Source organism: Fusarium coffeatum (assembly GCF_003316985.1).
Source record: "Fusarium coffeatum strain FIESC_28 chromosome Unknown BRIP53273_contig_54, whole genome shotgun sequence".
Lineage (NCBI taxonomy): Eukaryota > Fungi > Ascomycota > Sordariomycetes > Hypocreales > Nectriaceae > Fusarium > Fusarium coffeatum.
This window is the reverse complement of record NW_022157851.1, coordinates 136,337-154,527: the sequence shown is the minus strand read 5'-3', so window position 1 is coordinate 154,527 and position 18,191 is coordinate 136,337. Positions and strand designations below refer to the sequence as shown.

The 18,191-nt window shown below is 48.9% G+C and overlaps 6 protein-coding genes across 6 annotated transcripts; 4 read left to right on the top strand and 2 right to left on the bottom strand.

Moving 5' to 3' along the window:
• Positions 1–1,134: 1,134 nt before the first annotated feature.
• Positions 1,135–4,900, bottom strand: FIESC28_02508 (uncharacterized protein; the record flags this gene model as incomplete). The annotated part of the gene is made up of 4 exons (XM_031156657.1): positions 1,135–1,182; positions 1,247–1,389; positions 1,796–1,826; positions 2,459–4,900. The coding sequence occupies 4 exons, from the start codon at positions 4,898–4,900 to the stop codon at positions 1,135–1,137; spliced, it is 2,664 nt and encodes an 887-aa protein (XP_031019326.1).
• A 209-nt stretch (positions 4,901–5,109) lies between these two features.
• FIESC28_02507 (uncharacterized protein) lies at positions 5,110–6,324 on the top strand (the record flags this gene model as incomplete). The annotated part of the gene is made up of 1 exon (XM_031156656.1): positions 5,110–6,324. The coding sequence occupies one exon, from the start codon at positions 5,110–5,112 to the stop codon at positions 6,322–6,324; it is 1,215 nt and encodes a 404-aa protein (XP_031019325.1).
• Positions 6,325–10,255: 3,931 nt separating this feature from the next.
• Positions 10,256–10,606, top strand: FIESC28_02506 (uncharacterized protein; the record flags this gene model as incomplete). The annotated part of the gene is made up of 1 exon (XM_031156655.1): positions 10,256–10,606. The coding sequence occupies one exon, from the start codon at positions 10,256–10,258 to the stop codon at positions 10,604–10,606; it is 351 nt and encodes a 116-aa protein (XP_031019324.1).
• Positions 10,607–10,850: 244 nt separating this feature from the next.
• FIESC28_02505 (uncharacterized protein) lies at positions 10,851–13,474 on the bottom strand (the record flags this gene model as incomplete). The annotated part of the gene is made up of 6 exons (XM_031156654.1): positions 10,851–11,064; positions 11,114–11,560; positions 11,870–12,096; positions 12,148–12,951; positions 13,000–13,247; positions 13,297–13,474. The coding sequence occupies 6 exons, from the start codon at positions 13,472–13,474 to the stop codon at positions 10,851–10,853; spliced, it is 2,118 nt and encodes a 705-aa protein (XP_031019323.1).
• Positions 13,475–14,348: 874 nt separating this feature from the next.
• On the top strand, positions 14,349–16,275 carry FIESC28_02504 (uncharacterized protein; the record flags this gene model as incomplete). The annotated part of the gene is made up of 8 exons (XM_031156653.1): positions 14,349–14,423; positions 14,727–14,796; positions 14,843–14,998; positions 15,046–15,307; positions 15,354–15,894; positions 15,944–15,989; positions 16,041–16,123; positions 16,180–16,275. 8 exons carry the CDS (start codon positions 14,349–14,351, stop codon positions 16,273–16,275), a joined length of 1,329 nt encoding a protein of 442 aa, XP_031019322.1.
• An 814-nt stretch (positions 16,276–17,089) lies between these two features.
• Positions 17,090–18,056, top strand: FIESC28_02503 (uncharacterized protein; the record flags this gene model as incomplete). The annotated part of the gene is made up of 3 exons (XM_031156652.1): positions 17,090–17,376; positions 17,427–17,625; positions 17,664–18,056. The coding sequence occupies 3 exons, from the start codon at positions 17,090–17,092 to the stop codon at positions 18,054–18,056; spliced, it is 879 nt and encodes a 292-aa protein (XP_031019321.1).
• Positions 18,057–18,191: the final 135 nt, after the last annotated feature.

Genomic DNA, 18,191 nt, shown 5'->3' with positions numbered 1-18,191 from the left:
TCTGTCCCTGGGTATCCGCGTTGAAGGGTCGTCCGAGGCTGTGTAGTAAAAGTAACTAAGCCCACCGTGAGGGTCATTGTGGACTACTAGATCGTAGACCTTCACACCCACCACTGGAGGGGAAGACTTGGCCTGTTTTTTCTTCTCCCGTTCCATCTCGGAGTTCGTCCGCACAAGATCTGGATCCTTAAGCATGGCGATAGCCTTATTGACTTCTTCAAGTGTCCCATACAAGGCTGGCGTCTTGGGGTTCAGGATTTTGTCATTCCTAAATCGAAAGCGCCAAGGACACCCTTCCGATTCTCCCCAAAATCCAGTCTCGGGGCGCTATCAGACTCCCCAGTGACCTTCGTGGACGCACTGTTATTTTGAATGTCCACGATTGAGGATGACTTGTTCTGGCTGTACAGGCGCTGCGCGTGTGCCTTGCCCATCGACTCAACCAAGATCGCAAGGTCGGACGTTGGGCCGTTTTGTGTCTCCTCGACCACGATAGTTGATGGAAGAAGGTCGATTGCCGGAAAAGAGATATTGCCGTCTGGTAGTTCCTGTGGTGTCTACATGGTTCGTAAGTAAGTTCTGGAGGGGTCTTGCGAAGTAAAGACGTAGGTAAGAGACTGGTATACACACCTTCGTAAAGGACTGTCGCCGAATATGCTGGCTGTAGTCCTGCTTCTAGCGTTTTGCTGCCTTGGCTATCAGCAGTCAGGAAATGTGCCGGCTGTATCGCCGGGACGATGTCTGTGACCTAGTCCCCGTGGCCAGTAAGTGAATTTCTGGTCAAGCGGACTTATCCTCTGGGAACTGCGTCCGTGGAGCGACCAGAAAAGCTTAAGAAGCTTCGGGCAGGCCTTTGTTGTTTGGCGTAAGTGTTGGATGAACTTGTATCGGGGGCACAGTACGACCTCGAGATCTATGTTTCAAGCCTTCCCCAACAGTGCCTGAGGCGACGGCAGATTCCTCAGGGAGTTTCACGCTGTCCTCGTCGGTGAAGTCGTTGAGGCTGTTGGGGTAAGGACCTCGAAGAGTGGGATCTCATGGGAGCTCAGGATGAGCGTTCCAGTCACCCATAACAGCCCGTCTCATAGAGAAGCAGCATGTGTATGCCATCTCTCTTCTTGGAATCCCGCGCCTTTAATGCGTGACGTCCTCTCCTTCGCAGATTGCCTCATCGATCTCCTCCTGAGATGTAGATTAGTATCAACATTCGAACCTCATAAGGTTATAGCAAGTAGGTTTCGCTTACCTTGAGATCTTCCAGTTCGTGCTTCTGGTCCTCACACAGGACCGTGAGGCGCTTCAACTCATATTCGTCCTCCATGAGGAAGAGGTCGTCGGCAATGACCCATTCGAACAGACGCTCCAGTGCGCCTCGTCCTTGGGGGAACACTCGATCAGATTGCCGTCAGCTTGCTAGGAGTCTTGTCGGGAACGCTCTCTGCTCGGCTCGATCGGGGAGGAGGTTGTGGAGAGGATTCGGCTTCGTCGTATGTGAGAGGCGTTGGTTCCAAAGACCTGTGCATTTCATCCGCGACTTCTTCCCAGATGATGCCATGGATGCTGTAGCTGGGAATACCCATGCGCTTTTGCACTTCCGAACCAGATGGTGCGAGGTCCGTGTTCGGCCAACAGTCTCTTGTTCCGGAGTCACCCCTGGAGAATTACTTCAGCGCTGTCCATTTGCCCCAGCTTGATGATCAGGCCATGCGGTATCTTATACTCCCGCATTCGGTCTGCATACTCGTTTCTGGCAGCCCTATCGCCCTTGGTCGGTGGGACCAGGAAGAAAGCATACACCCCGAAATAGCAAGGAAGAGAGCAGCGACCTGTTGAATCAACGCGGTTAGTATGAGTCTAGAGTTATGAGGAACGAATCTTCTCTCTGCTCCTCTCGCACTCACAGTGCTTGAAGTCATAGGATCGTAGAACAATTCTTGTAGCCCTTACATATATATAAAAGAGAAGAAGCCCTGCTTTAAGCTTCTCTAGAGGATCGGCTTGTATTGGGGGCTGGTGCGATGGCGAGATCGATGTCGTAAGCCTTCCACATGGGTGAAGGACGTGGCCATCTGCGTTCTTGTTCGGCTCGACGTTGAGATCTTCTGGTGAGCATCAGAGCCATGATGGAGGAATTGCTTTTTTATTTTTTTTGTGTGCCCGTGCCTTAGGTAAACATCGGTCGAGGTTCAAGGAAAAAATGTCACTTGTTTGCCAGCCGTTTGGCACTGCAATGGCACCGCACAAAACAACCATTGGTTACCACGGCAGCTCGGTTATTATATGCCATTGCCAGAGCAGTAGAGCCCAAAAAAAGAACAGAAATGAACTAATGTCTTGAATTCTGTGGAATCAAGTCCCCAAAAAATAAAAAAGCTCCTGTAGGATGTGTTCAACCGTTGAAGACTGTAACGAGGCATGCCGCGCTCTATATCGTTTCCGGCTGGCGTTCTCCAAATACCTGGCGGCGAAGGTCCATGGTAGCTTGATGAAGCTCAAAGGCTTTGCTGTATTGGCCCTGCTGGTTATACGTCGCCGCGACGTTTGCCATGCTCTTGATGGTATCTGGATGTCTCTCCCCAAGTATATCTCGTTGAAGTTCTAAGGCTTCAGTATACAATTCCTCAGCCTTATCGTATCGACCCTGCTCATAGTATATCGCCCCGATGTCCGCCATAGCTCTCATCGTATTAGGATCTTTCTCCCCGAGTACTTCTTTTCGGAGCTCTAGGACCTTTGTTGCAATATCTAGAGCATCATCCTCTGCGTTATATGTAATCCCAGAGTCTGCCATTCCCATGACAGTATCAGGGTGCTCCTTGCTGAGCATTTCTTCTCTGAGTTTCAGTACTTTTCTTGCGATATCTTGAGCTTCAATATATTGGCCCTGCGCATGGTGTATTGCCCCAAACTCTGCCCAGCTTCTGATTGTATCAGGGTGAGTGTTTCCGAGAGCCTGCTGTTGAAGATGCAGGGCGCCATCTTTCAGTGTCTTGGCTTTGTCATATTGACCTTGTTGAAAGTATATTGACCAAAGGTCTGCCGTGCACTTAATCGTCTCAGGATGCTTCTCTCCAAGCATTTCTTGTCGGAGTCGCAAGGCCTCATATTGTAGCCTCTTAGCCTCATCATACTGGCCCTGCTCGAGATGTATCGCTCCGAGGTCTTCCATGCTCCTAACCGTCTCAGGATGTGTCCCCAAAATCTCTTGTCGGAGTCCTAGTACTCTTGTTGTAACGCCTTGAGCCTTGGTGAACTGGCGTTGTGCAAGGTATGTCGCCCCGATTGCTGCCAGGCTCCTGATTGTATCTGGGTGCTTCTCTCCAAGAACTTCTCGTCGGAGGCTCCATGCCCGACTATCCACTGATCTTTTCTCCTTCCATTGTCCTTGATGATACAAAAAGTGCGACACTTTCTCAAGCATGTTCGCTGTCTCTATCTCCGTCTTGCTTATTTCTGCATACTCTGCTACTCGTATAGCATGTGTCAAGTACTGCTTGCATTGTGCCCACGATGTCGGTTCAGATATCGGAAACAGGCCGTCAACTACCTGCAGTGCCCTGCCACTATATAACGCCTCGTCCTGCGGGCTGTGAATCCTCAACCCATACTGCAGAGCCTCTCGTACGAGCTTATGCAATTCGTAGCTTCGTATCCCATCGTCTGATTGACACATTGTGAGAAATGAGAACTCCGTCAGCCGTGCCACGGCCATACGGACCTCAAGCTCTGAAACTTGTATAGCGAAGCCTTCGTCACCTTGATCATCCTTGATACCATTGTCGAATGGATGAGCTGCTGCGGTTATTAGCTCGTGTGGCATGTCCTGGCTATCCACATATGCAATCGTATGTAGGATCCGAAATGACATCTCACTTTCCGCTCTGATCCGCTCTGTCGAGATCCTCCATGTCTCGAGCACACTGTTCGATACCTCAGGTCGTCGGTGTCGGTCTGTGTCGCTTACTTTGAGCACCTCCCACCGATACCTGCCTTGTATAAGTAGGGGCAGGTATTCTTCAGCTGTCATGGACATGCGCCGCATATATGCACCAGCTTGCGAGACGGCCAGCGGTAGGCATTGCAGCTCTTCCAGAAGGTCGTCTACTCCCACCCCATCTGGTATTAGCGGGTAAGGGTCACCCCTCGCCATTGCCAGGAGTTTCGTCGCTTCATCTGTTGCCATAGACTGCACTTGCATACTGCGACGTGCTCCGACGAGTGTACCCCCGATATGCGCATCTCGACCTGTCCAAAGCACTGTTCCTTGTGAAGAACAAGGTACGTACTTGTAGAAGTTCTGACTTTCACTATCCGTCGCGTTTTCTCCTGGTTGCTTCCCTACGCCAAATAGTTTCAGGTCATCCGCATTATCAAGGATCATGAGCCATTTTGACTGTCCCTCAATTGCATTGCGTACGGCATCCAGCAGACCCACCCCGTCCAGCTGCTCGTCAACCCCAAGCTTCTTGCTGATGGTCTTGTAATCAGCCAAGAAAGTCGCTTCGCTATCAGCATGCACCCAGAAGATACTGCACTTCTTATCGGCGTCGCATCTCCGGTATGCATAATCCAGCGCGATCTGTGTTTTACTGTTTTTCGTTAGCCCTCCCGGGTAGCGTAGCATGGCAAAAGTGAATATATACCCTGATCCTCCCAGCCCCCAGAGTGCTGCGCTACAAGATCCCGAAGCAGTTTGCGGCAGAAGTTTGTCCAGCTTGTCAATGAGGTCTGATCGATGAACAAGATCCTCGTTGCGGGGATAGGGAATCACGCGGACCACTTCGGCACGGGCCGACGGGTGTGGCGCTGTGCCATAGTACACATTCCCTTGGACGTTTCCCTGATGGATGATGGTGTGGTCGCCAAAGTGGCTGCGACTAATGTGCGCCGATGCTGACATTGCTTCTGATTCCAATGAAGAATTGCTCTGGCTTGTCTTTACCTCTGGCAGAGAAATATGCTGGCCTCACGCAACTCGACCTCCACGTGATCGAGTGTTGCAAGGATGCACACAAACCCCTCAATTAAGCGCTGGGTCGTTCATCTTTAACAGGCTTATTAGGCAGACTTTTCATCTTGCCCGATGCCGTGATAATCACACAAAACACGATGACAACCGTGAAACCGCCTGCCAGCCGCAAAGACTTTCGTGTCGCTATAATATGTGCTCTGCCTCGCGAGGCTGACGCTGTCCTCCTACTATTCGATCAGTTCTGGGATGAAGTCCGTGATCCCTATGGCCGAGCCGATGGAGATCCGAATATTTACATAACTGGGCGCATGGGAGAACATAGCATTGTCCTAGTTGTACTTCCAGGTATGGGCACCATTAGCGCGGCGGCTGCAACTACTAGCTTGCGGTTGAGCTTTACGGAGCTAAGCATCGCCTTCCTGGTTGGTATCTGTGGCGGTGTTCCCCGTATCGATGGCGTCGATGCACTTCTTGGTGATGTAGTAGTCAGCAACACAATCATCGAATACGACTGTGGTCAACTATTTCCTGGTGGTCACTTTGCTGTAAAGAACCCAGTCGCCAATCGCCTCAATAGAGCTAAGAGGGAGATCCGAACTCTGCTTGCAGCTTGCAAAGACGAGCTCAGGAAGGAACGCTTGCAAGAGGAAGCATCGAGACACCTAGAAGCGCTACAAGAAGCAGCCAAGAAGAAGAGGAGACGCCGAGCTAATTATCGATATCCTGGAGCAGAGGAAGATAAACTGTTTCCTCCCACATATACTCACAAGCATCGGGGAGGGTGTAGTGTCTGCTCAGATGACTCTGAAGTCTTTTGCGAGGCTGCTACTTTAGCTTCGTGTCTTGAGGCTGGATGTGATGCCAAAAATCTGATTGCGAGAGACCATTCTCCAAGACTCACTCAAGGTAGTGGCGAAACGTTCACGCCCGAGATCTTCATCGGCCGTATTGGGTCGGGCAACACAGTCATGAAGAGCGGAGAGCATCGTGATCGCATTGCTGCCGCACAAAACCTTATAGCGTTCGAGATGGAAGGCGCATGTGTAGGCACATGGAATCAAGTTCAGTGCATTGTTGTCAAAGGCATCTGTGACTACGCAGACAGCCACAAGAACAAGGGATGGCAAGACTTTGCTGCAGCTACTGCAGCATCTGTGATGAAGGCCATTTTGGGAAGATATTCGTTGCCTGACGAAGAGCGCACTTCGACTTTGACGAATGAAAAAGCCGTGTCTTCTGTCTCGCAAGTTGCCCAACGACGATCTAACGGACGAAGTATTGCGAATAATTCATTCGGAGATCAAGTCTGGATCAACCAGGGAGATGTGGCAGGGAACGTGACATTTACGTAAAATGTCCAAATCCAGAGTCCCTCAAGATTCGTCGTTGATGATGATGCAGCTCGGTCAGACGAGTTGGTAGAAGGAACTTGTAGGAGGAAGGTACAAGCTGGGAAACGTGATTACATATTTCGATTGTGACCACCTTCCGTCCATACAAACTCACTCATCCACCAAGCAATTGTTCATTCCTTGGTTTCCCTAGTGCAGGCAGCAGAACGATTATCGTCCAAACCTTAGGATGACGGAATAATTGTAGCCTAAATTCTGGTCTAAATTGATATAAAGTGCCTGGATCCTCTCATCACCCAGGCTCTTCAGTACGGAAGTTGATGGCAGATGGCAAGTTCACGTTGAGAGACTTGGCTGGCCTTCCACCTTTCACGCCCATTACCCTGACCGCAAGTCCACGGGTATTTACGTGCGTTTCTACACCCATATGAAGGATATGAATCCCAAAGACGTTGGCGCATATGTCAGTCAATCTCAAGTCTCATTTTGGGGACGGTAGACCGACCATGATCTGAGCACTTCAAACAGTGCAAACAAGGGCCCCTATTACTACATCGCTCGTCGTGCCCCCGACAGCTGCCGCCATGCTGTACCAATCATCCTGTTTGATCGGACGGATACTTCCATCTCATCGGACAACATCCATCTCGCCGACAAGACAGTTGTTCTGCTTCCCAATTCTTATACCAGCGACATAATGAGTGTCAATGAGGATGTGCAGGGCGATGTCGGTATGCATACCATGATGAGACCGAGGGCTGTGCTCATGGGTCGACTTTCCGACAAAGCTCACCGGGCCTCTGGTTAGCCCTTGCTGTCACCAATGGGATGCAACAGGATCAGCCCAATCTTCCAATGTCACGCTGCCGATATCAAGGCATTCGACGTGAAACCAGCAATACTAGGTGCGCGCACTTATACCGTTTACAGAATGCTGGTTATTCCAACGAGAACAGACATCGCAATGACTTCAAGACTACGATTCAGATCGGCAAGACTGACGGGACTTCACTTGTTCTACCGTTCGTTTGAAGGGAAACCCATGAAGCGCTACGGCTACCCAAGCAGATGGAGGCTTTCTTGGTATTCGAGATATGCACGATGGGAAGTCCCATGATATCCCCGGGTTTCATGTCCCTCGGTTAGGCCTTACGACAATTTCGAAGTGTTGTCATTTTTAGGTGTTCGAGTGGAATACCGAGAACCTCTTCTTGACAAGTGGTACTCAATCCCATTCCAGTGTGCTCTGCGTATCGACAATTGGAGCAAGTTGATGGAAGCTAACAACACTTAGGACATGATCCAACAGTGCCAGGTGGGTAATAGAAGAATTATCCTCAAATCTTGAGTGCTCTGAAACAAAGTAGCCTAAGTGCTAATCTAAAGCCGGCCTAAGGCAACAAAATTATTTCGTCTCTTATGCTTATGACAGCCAGTTTTATGACAGCCTTGTGACAGTGCTCCGGGTGCTGTGGGTCCAATGAATGTGCAAAGATTCATAAACGCAGCTCTCGTTCTAGCACGGCTTTTCAGCCAGTGCCAGTGTCAGTGCCAGGGCGTGAGCTGAGCGGATCGATCCTCCGTGGCTGCTCGACTGCATTGTAGGACCCGCTGTTCATGTGCTCGTTCTAAAATCGAAATCTTCCAGCGATACAACAACACTCTCTTTGCTTAGGTGCCGAAGGATGACGAAGAGTTCCGTCGCCAGCATGCCGCACAGCAACAGTATGTCAGCGAGCTGTCGCAAACTGATCGTAGCGAGCGCGTCCGTTTGCCTCGCCCTTTGCTCCCCCAGCTCCATCAAGTTTCGAAGTTTTTCTTCGAGCAGAACTTCGATGAGCGCAACGCTCTGAAAGACTTCATGAGCGCTGCTACGGAGCCTAAGCTTTTTCCAGTGTTACACGTCAAGGAGGCTACATTCCACCCCGAAATGTTCATCTTATTCCATGCTATCCAGCTCTTACTGTTCGCGCCGGCCGGAACTCACGACCAGACTCGGACCAGAAGGTTTCCTATCTGATTCCCGGAACCAACAGCAGGCGGCCGCCCGGCCCTCGGTGACTACAGTGCCGGTGACCTCTTCAGAGAGATTATTCTCATGTACATCATGCTCGAACAGCGAAATGGACCCAGGACTCACTCTTTCGCATCAATGCCGCGTCCTGAACAGCGCGGAGTATGAATGGGTTATGTTCAGCGCAGAATGAAACCTCGATACCTCGATGAACAGTCACCTTAAATTCAGGGCGAAACTCAGGTATGTATCTTGAGGCTTCTTCAACTCCGGCTCTGGCTGGTTGCTAATGGCACCAGGATATGTTGTTTCCGCTCATTCGACTCCCAAGAGAATTGCAACTACGCATCATAGAGCTTGGTCTAGGAAGTTCAAGAACGGTGGCAAACACATGCGACGAGCACTGGGCTGACGAAGGCTCCCCCGAGATGAGATTCCGGACTGTTTTGTCAACGTCCGAGGACATGATAATCCCCCTGAAGCTATCGTGAAGCCACATATTCAACATGATCAGGACACTTCGAGCAGTCGAGGCTGTCCCCTACGACCACTTTCTACTCGGCGAAGGACGTCTGTTTTGTATCAATCTTGACCGACATACGTTGCGTATCTTCGACAACGCGCTACCGCAGTACCACTCCAACACTGGCTACCGCGCTGCTATCCCCGTCCGAAGAATACTCAGCTAAACACACAACATGCCAACTGGCGTCTTCCGGAATGCGAGCAACCCGAATGACCAGAGCAGGCGCGACAAGGACAACGTCAAAGGAACCAAATAAACCGCGTGAAACCGAATATACGAGCCGGGCTTTCATCACCGCCATGGAGTCCAAGGACGTACTCGACGTCATTTTGACCTCCGGGGATGTGTGTCTCGACACGTAGAATGGCCGAAATGCGCACCAGATTCTCTGCCGCCATTTACAGCCCCTCTCCCGTCGTTCAAACTGGGATCGAGAAGCCAACGAAGCATTACTACGGATGGCAAGGTGACTTGGAGATGGAGGTTTAGGGTATCAAAGCTCGTCACAAGTCGTACCTTGCTATGTACTCCCACCTTCCACACTCACCTCAAGACTGGTATTTCAATGGCGAGGGCATTTGTCGAGTTGCGGACTGTCCCGCGTTCAGGAAGATCTATTCCCACAGACGCTCTTTAGATGAACATCTCAATAAATTTCCTCACAACAAGATTGACACTCGACATCGTAACACCGCAACTGGGGACTACGAGTCGGAACCTCCTTTCCCAATTTTGGATGTGACACATTATCTGGCAGCATGGACGTTGATCTTGTTGACGCGCGCAGTGATCACTCTTAGTCTCGAGCAGACCTGGACGAGCCGTGTGATGGCACAGACGCTGAAGGCTCCAGGAAAGGCGCGCACACGCTGGAAAGCCTTCCTGACGGACAATCCGATACTTCGTCAAGCAGCGTGGAGGTTGACCTTGTTGACTCGAGCAGCGATTACTCCAACGCTCGCATAAACCTGGATTCAAGTGACGACGAAGACCATTCACATCATTGGATACTTGGTCCGCATCAACCAGGAGAACCCTGTCACATTTCACCTCCTGAAGACAAAGAACTCCTAATGACAACATCGATCGAATCTGTTGTACTAAATGGGCCACTCAACTGTCTGCAGAGGTCGCCCTGCCAGACTGGATGACTGGCGGGTTGCGGGAGATGTGCATCTTTGAACTTATCAAGACTTCATGGCATCAACCGTTCAACCGCTATGTGTGGGTCGTTGAGAGGGAGATACAGGGGAGGGACATGTCATACCACTCTAATGACACCGTCCGTCTGGGTCATATATTTTCTCTTGCCTCCAAGGTCATCCTGAACATTGAAGAGACGGGAATTCTGGGAAGAGAATTCCATCTTCCTGGTTGAAGCCTGTCGCAACATGCTGGAATACTTCAAGACCCCTGAGGAATTTGAAGAATACCTGTTTCTCACACCCTCTGAGATCTGGTCGACATTTGCTGAACAATTTGAGCTTGCCATCAACAACGTCAAGGAAGACAAGGACTCAGACGAAGAATTGATGGGACGCATGACTGCATTGGAGAATATGCCCAGGGAAAGGGCTGAGGGAGAGGGCCCGCCCAGTGAAGAGTTCATCGACGACGATGCTCAGCTAGTGGAAAATGGGAGCTTTCTTGGTGTAAAGCTCGCGCAGAAGAAGGTCGCTATCGAGAAGGAAGGAGAGAAACAAGCCAAGGCGATTCGAGCCAAGGAACGAGAGGGACACTAAGAAGTAGAACACTAGGTCTTGATAGATTGGCGTCAGGTATCATAAGAAGTCGGCGCTAAGAGCCTAAGAGATGAGATATTTTGGTTACTTTATGATATCTTAGACCGGCCTTTAGGATACTTTATCTTTAGCGCCCTAAGCCTTAGAGGACATTTGAACCCAAGATCTTACATCCAAGTTGCAACCCCTCCTAATTCCAGCTTTGTCCTTTGAGCATGAACATACCATCCATCCTCTACCGAAATCAAGCTTTCTTCGAATTGACACGGTTCAACTTGGCCCTCTGAGCAAGCATATGCCCAAACAGCACATAGAAAGCAGGAGCATAAATCGCCAATCCAAACCACAGCAAATACTGATACATGGGGTTACGAGCCTGAGAAGGTCCAATGACCTCGTAAACAAGCTTCATCTCAGAAAGGATACCGACGGGGTAAAGAATGATGAACATATTGTATCTAAGATTGTTAGTTTCAATGCTTCTGTGAATGTAAGATAAGTACATACCTCAACCATGTTAAACCAGCAGGCACACTTCCCAAACCCGTCTGACAAGTAAAATACAAATATCTCACAGCATCAGCAGCATTCCACGCAATAAGCATAAAACTATACGCGTTTTCTCTCGCGCCGACTTCAGGATAATTCCGGGTGATTGCCCAAACAATGGTGTTTCGTCCTGCGACTTGGAGAGCTGTGGTAGCTGGTGCAGCTCTAACCATGCCAGTCGCTGCGTGAATAATTTCCATTACGGTCAGTGTTTCTATCCATCGTGCTGTGACGTTGAGATTTGTCCAGACTGCGCTGTTACCGGATTTGATGAAGAGAGATGTTGTTTTAGCGAGAAGAGCGATGCGGAGGAGGGCGAAGAGGGTGTTGTAGATGAAGAGGTAAGTCGAAGACTTTTGAGGTTTAGTTGCTACCGCCATTTTGCGTCTTCTCCGAAGCTGTGGGCTTCGAACAAGTGGTTAGGATGAGGGTGAAGGGACCGTGGAAGATCTAAGATTTGACAGCTTGAATCGAAATTTTGAGTTGCACTAATATCCGCTAGCGCCGATTTGGAGCGACCGAGGCTGTCGCTGAAGAACTTCCCAACAGAGATATTGCGCCGATGGAGATAATTACGGGTCTTATTGGTGATTGGATCATAGTACGAGAAGGCCATCACTAGAAATTGGAATGAAGATGGACAAATTAATATTTTAGTGCTGACGACTTTTACAGTCTATACATAGATACGCTGAGCGAAACACAGTTCCCTACAGATGGCTTCTCTCAGACAAGCTAGATCGAAGAGTCATAGCAGCGCGTGTTCCCTCTTCAATAGCACCATCAATAAAACTACGCCATCCCAAAGCCCAGTCTGAGCAAGCAAAGATGATGTTTCCTTGGCTGGCTCTCATGTCGCTGAGATGATCGCTCAATAGACCAGGTCGAGAAAAGAACCATGCGCCCTTTGCAAATTCATCTTTGGACCAGTTGTGAAAAACCTATACTCTGTCAGTTCGGTTCATGGTTGGTTAGTATGATGTTGGACTTACCAATCGCTCAATCTTCATAGGCGTAAATCCATGGAAGGCATCCTTTGTAACCTGAATATTCTCCTCAGGATGGAAATGATTCGAGTCTCCCCCAAAAGCAACGATATGCGTGTTTCCCTTTGGCGTAGTTCCGTCCCCAAAGCCATAAGAAAGCTTATTGTGCGGATAACTAATACCCGTCATCGATCTCAGATCTTTATCCGAGATTTCGGCGTGGACTTTAATACACTGGTTGACATGTCCAATATCTGCAGCTGCTTTCTTCCCTGGTGTCAGCGGAGGATCGAATTTGACGTCGTTGAGGATGTTTAGAGGCATCGCGCTGATCATCTTTAATGCTTTGAAGGTCTGACCGTTGCGAGATGTAACTTCCACTCCAGCGGAGGAGTTTCTCACCGAGGCAACAGGTGTACTGAAAGTGTATGTCAAATTCCCTGTAGCCAGCGCTTCTTTGAAGAAATTAATCGCAAAGCTAGATTGACCGCCCTTGAACTTGTACTTGGCGAGATACTCAATACAGCCGACATAAGTATAATTGCACATAGCCCACCAGTGCAAGAATTCGTAGAAACTGGTCGTCTCAAGCGTGGCACCACTGCAGAGTAAGATAAAAGCTTCAAGACCCATACGTTCGTTGTATGTGAGATCGTTCTTGATCTCCGCGATGCGGTCGGCGATGGACATGCGGTCGTATTTTGTGGCGATGGGATCGAGTTTGGCTTGGTGAGGGAAGATGATTGCTTCGCGGCCTGATGCGCCGTCTATGTTGACTAGTTTATGAAGGGCGGATTGCATGAGTGCGTCCTATACCCGTCAGTCTTGTCCCCATGAATACACATGGGAGTAACTTACCTCTTCTTCATGGGTGAACTGTTGCGTCCCTTCTGGCGTAGCGAGAAGATACTTGTTGATTCCCCTAGTGAAATCATACGAGACTTCAAGTTCATTCTGCATGTTGTACCGTTGGATTTCGCGCCAGACGTGTGCTTGACCCCAGTGGACCCAAGTTCCGCCCATTTCGTAGGGGTAGCCTTCTATGTTTGAGGACCATGATCGACCGCCGATGCGATCACGGGCTTCGATGAGAAGCACTTTGAGACCTGTAATCTGTTAGAGCTGTTTCGTGTAATGGTTGGGTGTGAGACTTACTGGCAATGCTTGCGTCGCGAGCTGCGGTGAGACCACAATATCCTGCTCCAACGACAATAACATCATATTTCGTATTGGTGTCTTTGAGGTTTGAAGGAGGACTGATTGCACCGATGGTTGGAACACCGGCTTTGAGGCCTTGAGACTCTGTCCATGAGTATCCGTCCTTGGAAGACATTGTGTACGCAGAGTAATTTCGATTGAATAGGTAGACAAACACTAGAGAGCGTTGAAAAGTAAGAGCGGCCACAGCAAGTTTAGTAAGGACGGCAACTCATTTTATCCTCGGCCCGGGTTGCATTTCATGAATCTCATCGTATCATGTCTATCTGAACCAAATGATAAAACTATTCCCTAAAAGAGTAATTTCTTGAGAGAACTCCACCTTCGGCGCCCCGGGCTGTCCTTGCTACCGTATCTCAACGGGGCCTTGGATCTAACTGCGGAATACGCGAGATATCCTATCTTTCAATTGGATTGCCCCAGCCTGGATGAAGATCTTAGATAACATATCTCCCCTCTCCTTTTACCGCAACAGGTAATTTCGCGAGAAATAACAATCTAGATCGTTTCCCCCGCAATCCACTAGTGATGTCCAAGGTTCTGACAATCTGGATGATGTGGTGGTGTTGACGCGCCAGAACCCGGTAACCAATCAGCCACACCATTATTCTCGCAAAACTTCCGCTTTTGGTATATTCAGTGGAGATCACCACCCAGCTGTTCAAAACCTGGGGTAGAGTCATTAGCGTTGGACTTATCAAGATACAGTGTTTCGGTATCGGCAGTTTAGATACGATATCTACTGCATTCCGTTTGTAGTTTGTAGGGAGAGTGAGGAGGATCAGGAAGATGGATTGTCGGTGCTGCTGGTCTTATCGGTGTACGACCGTCTTGAGACTAACACACGCCATCGTGTGACCTAACAAACTATATGAACCAACCTCTCCTCCCAAATCCCAATTCTCTGCAACAAAGACAAGAAGACCTCACCAACCATGACTTCACACACGCAAGAAGGCGTGCTGCAGCAGCGTCTTTCAACATTAACAATGGTCGCCATGGCCTTTGCAATCCTCAAGTTCGTCCCCCGTCACTCCTTTGTCGTTGTACTAACGAACCCCGCAGTACGTGGATTGCACTCGCTGGTGTAATGGCGTATATTCTCCCTTCTGGAGGACAGGTTTCGTTTATTTATGGGTTTTTGGTTTGTGTGTTTTGTAATCTTGCGTTGGCGGCTAGTTTGGGTGAACTTGCTGCTTTGTGGCCTACGGCTGGTAAGTACTTGATCCTGAGACATGTCTTGGGAGAGTGGTGCTGATTGGCGCAGGTGGACAGTATCATTTTATGTACGCTTTGTGTACACCGAGATGGAAGAGATCAATGGTATGTCCCTTATTCGTTGATGATGCAATGACTAATGGGAGAAGAGCTTCTTTGTTGGATGGACCAACATCGCTGGCTGGTTAACTGTCGTCACTACCCAAGCTTTCTTCGCCGGTACGTCCTGTTCCTTACACTTGTCTATAGATACTAACTCTGCTAGCCCAATTGATATCAGCAGCCGCAGTCGTCGCATCCAACAACGCCTACGAAGCCACCGCCTGGAAGACCTATCTCTTCTTCGTCGCCATCCTCTCCTTCGGCACGGTCGGTAATATCTGGGGAAACAGAATCTTGGGTCGATGGAATGACTGTGCCTGTAAGCATCAACCCCTTCACCACATATATCTGTCTAATAAGATGTAGTATACTGGTCTGTCCTGTCCGTCGTCATCATCAGCATCATCTTGCTGTCCATGTCCCCCAAGACCGACGCAAAAGAAGTTTTCACGGGCTTTAACAACGAGACTGGCTGGTCTGATGGAGTCGCTTGGATTCTTGGACTTCTGCAATCTGCTCTATCACTCATTGGCTTTGATGTCGTGTTGCATCTTACAGAAGAGATGCCCAATCCTTCGAAAGATGCACCAAGGGCTATGCTTCTAGCTGTCGTCATCGGCGGTGTCACGTAAGTCCTTCCTCTATCCCTTGCCATATACCTACTGACTCTTCAGTGGCCTCTTCTTCATCCTAGTAATCCTCTTCTGCCTAACAGACCCAACAACCATCCTCACCAGCTCAACCGGCATGCCCATAGTAGAACTCTTCCTCCAAAGCACATCCTCCCGCGCCGCTGCCACAGTCCTAGCGCTCATGCTAAGCATCTGTTTCATAAACGGAACATCAGCAAGCATAACCAGTGCCAGCCGCTTGATCTTCGCCATGGCTCGCGACAACGGTATTGTCTGCCACAAGTTCTTCGCGCACATATCACCCCAACTTGACGTTCCTGTCCGCACAATCATGTTCTGCTATGTTTTTAATCTGTTGTTTGGTCTTTTGTATCTTGGTCCTACTGTCGCTTTTAGTGCGTATATTGCGAGTTGTACTATTTTCTTGAATGTTTCTTATGCTAGTCCTGTTGTTGCTTTGCTTGTTAGGGGAAGAGGTGTTTTGAGGGAGTATCAGACTAAGAAGACGCCTGCCAGGATGGGGTTGAGGCTTGGTGCTGTTGTTAATTGTGTTGCTGCTGCGTTTGTTATTGTTACTTCTATTGTAAGTGACCATATACACTTGGACTATCGATTGATGCTAACTGATTTAGTTCTTCTGCTTCCCTGCTGGAATTCCAGTATCTGCCAATACCATGAGTAAATCTACCCTCCCATCATCTGACTAAAGAGGAGACTGACTTGTCATAGACTACGTTTCTCCTGTTGTCGGAGGCTTCTACTTCCTTCTCGCGGTCTACTGGCTTATTTGGGGCAAGAACTTCCAAGGACCCGTAAGTCAACCTCCAAGTAAATATCAGCTACCAAGGTTCCTGACTTGTGATACTAGAACTTCGATGCTATCATCGGACAGCCGTTGCAGGAGAAGGATTCGGGGGTTACGGAGACAGTGCCAGGTAAAATTGACTCTACATCGAAGGTTTAGAGGATGATCGTTCTTAGATAGCAGAAGAATTTTAGTAATAGATGGAATTTCATGGAACTTGTCTATTTACCATCGAAATGCTTCGTTTGCGTATTCTTCCACATTTTCAATTTAATGTAGGAATACGAATCAGTTGAGATTCGATATCGATGGGTAGATGCCAATGCCGACAAGCAAATTCTTTCATCTCGTCAAACGACCAATCAACTCCCGGGTATGACAGTGTCCCGAAGACGCCATTCATGGATTTTATTGTACAGCCAATGGCAGCTTGGACATGACACAGCCCCTGACCATGCTCAATTCAAAACTTTCTTTCCTCCCTGATGACGTGTTCTCAAGGGTTTACTCAGATTCTGGAATTGTTGTCTTATCGTGATAAGAATAAAGTACAATCAGCCACACCTTAACTGATCTTAAGTTCACTCGAACCCTCCTGTCAAGGCTTCAACGGGTTTCATTGTTCTTATTGTAGACTGTAGTGATGTTCATATTACAAGACTCTGCAACTTGCCAGTTTCATAATGCTTGAGTACCTAGACAATCTATCTCCTTGCCCATTATCGGTCGGTCTGCCAGTCCCATGGCCAAGCCAAGCTTACAGCACGGTTATCTCAAGCCCAAAATCCACTCTCATCTAGCCCCGATCCTCCTTGTCATATAAAATGCCTGACCCTCTGCGGACCCGCACTTTTTGTCTCCAATGTTGTGAAAAATGCGTGTCATCTTTCGTCCACTACTCAACATTACTCGAACAGGTATCTTTTACCCGCGACCCTTGCTTTCCCAGATACATCACCGTCAGGTTAGCACGATGAGCGGCAACGGAGATTTGAACAACACTCAAGCTGGAAGGACAGCAGTCGAGTTTGCCGCCGATCCGTCCTTTAAACACAAGTCCTTCGCCATTTCCCGAGACCAAGATGACGCCGCAATCCGTGACCAATACCGCCCTTATCTGTTCGAAGGCGAGATGCTCTCTGACGATTGGGTTGCCGATCTAGAGCTCAGCACAGCGATGAAGATGGTACAATCAGAAATCCTGGACAAGAAACTTGATCGTCTTCGTATTCTGGTTCTCTATGGTAGTCTGAGAAGCCGGTTAGTATTGACGAACCCCAAGCCTTGTTATTCTTGCTGAAATGTTACAGATCATATTCTCGTCTTCTCGCCCTTGAAGCTTCACGTATCCTCTTCCGTCTTGGTTGCGATGTCAGAGTTTACGATCCAGCTGGTCTACCTCAAAAAGACGATGTTCAGCATACTCATCCTAAAGTCCAAGAACTTCGAGAGCTGAGTAAATGGAGCGACGGACATGTATGGATCAGTCCAGAACAACATGGCAACTTGGTAGGTCACTTGACAATAATAGTATGAAACTAGAAAAGGCTAATTCTTTGTGGACCGGCATCTTCAAGCAACAAATAGACTGGATCCCCCTCTCAACCGGCTCCGTCCGCCCAACCCAAGGTCGCACCCTCGCCATGGCCCAAGTCAGCGGCGGATCCCAATCCTTCAACGCCGTAAACTCTTTACGTATTCTCGGTCGCTGGATGCGCATGTTTGCTATTCCGAACCAAAGCTCAGTACCTAAAGCTTATACCCAATTTACTCCTGAAGAGGAGGGAAGTCGAATGATGGCTAGTGGGAATCGCGATCGGCTGGTGGATTGTATGGAGGAGCTTGTTAAGTATACTATTGTTATGAGGCCGCATTTTGATCTTTTTGGGGATCGTTTTAGTGAGCGGGAGGAGAAGAGGGTTAAGGAGGAGGGGAAGTAGATATGGTGTTTGTTGTGAGGGAGCTTCCCGAATGTAAAAGCAGTGAATTCGTTTGGATATTGAATGATAGACACAGACCAGAAGTAGCTCTCCCCGAACTGACAAAGTCAAATACCAATCGATACACTGACTGTA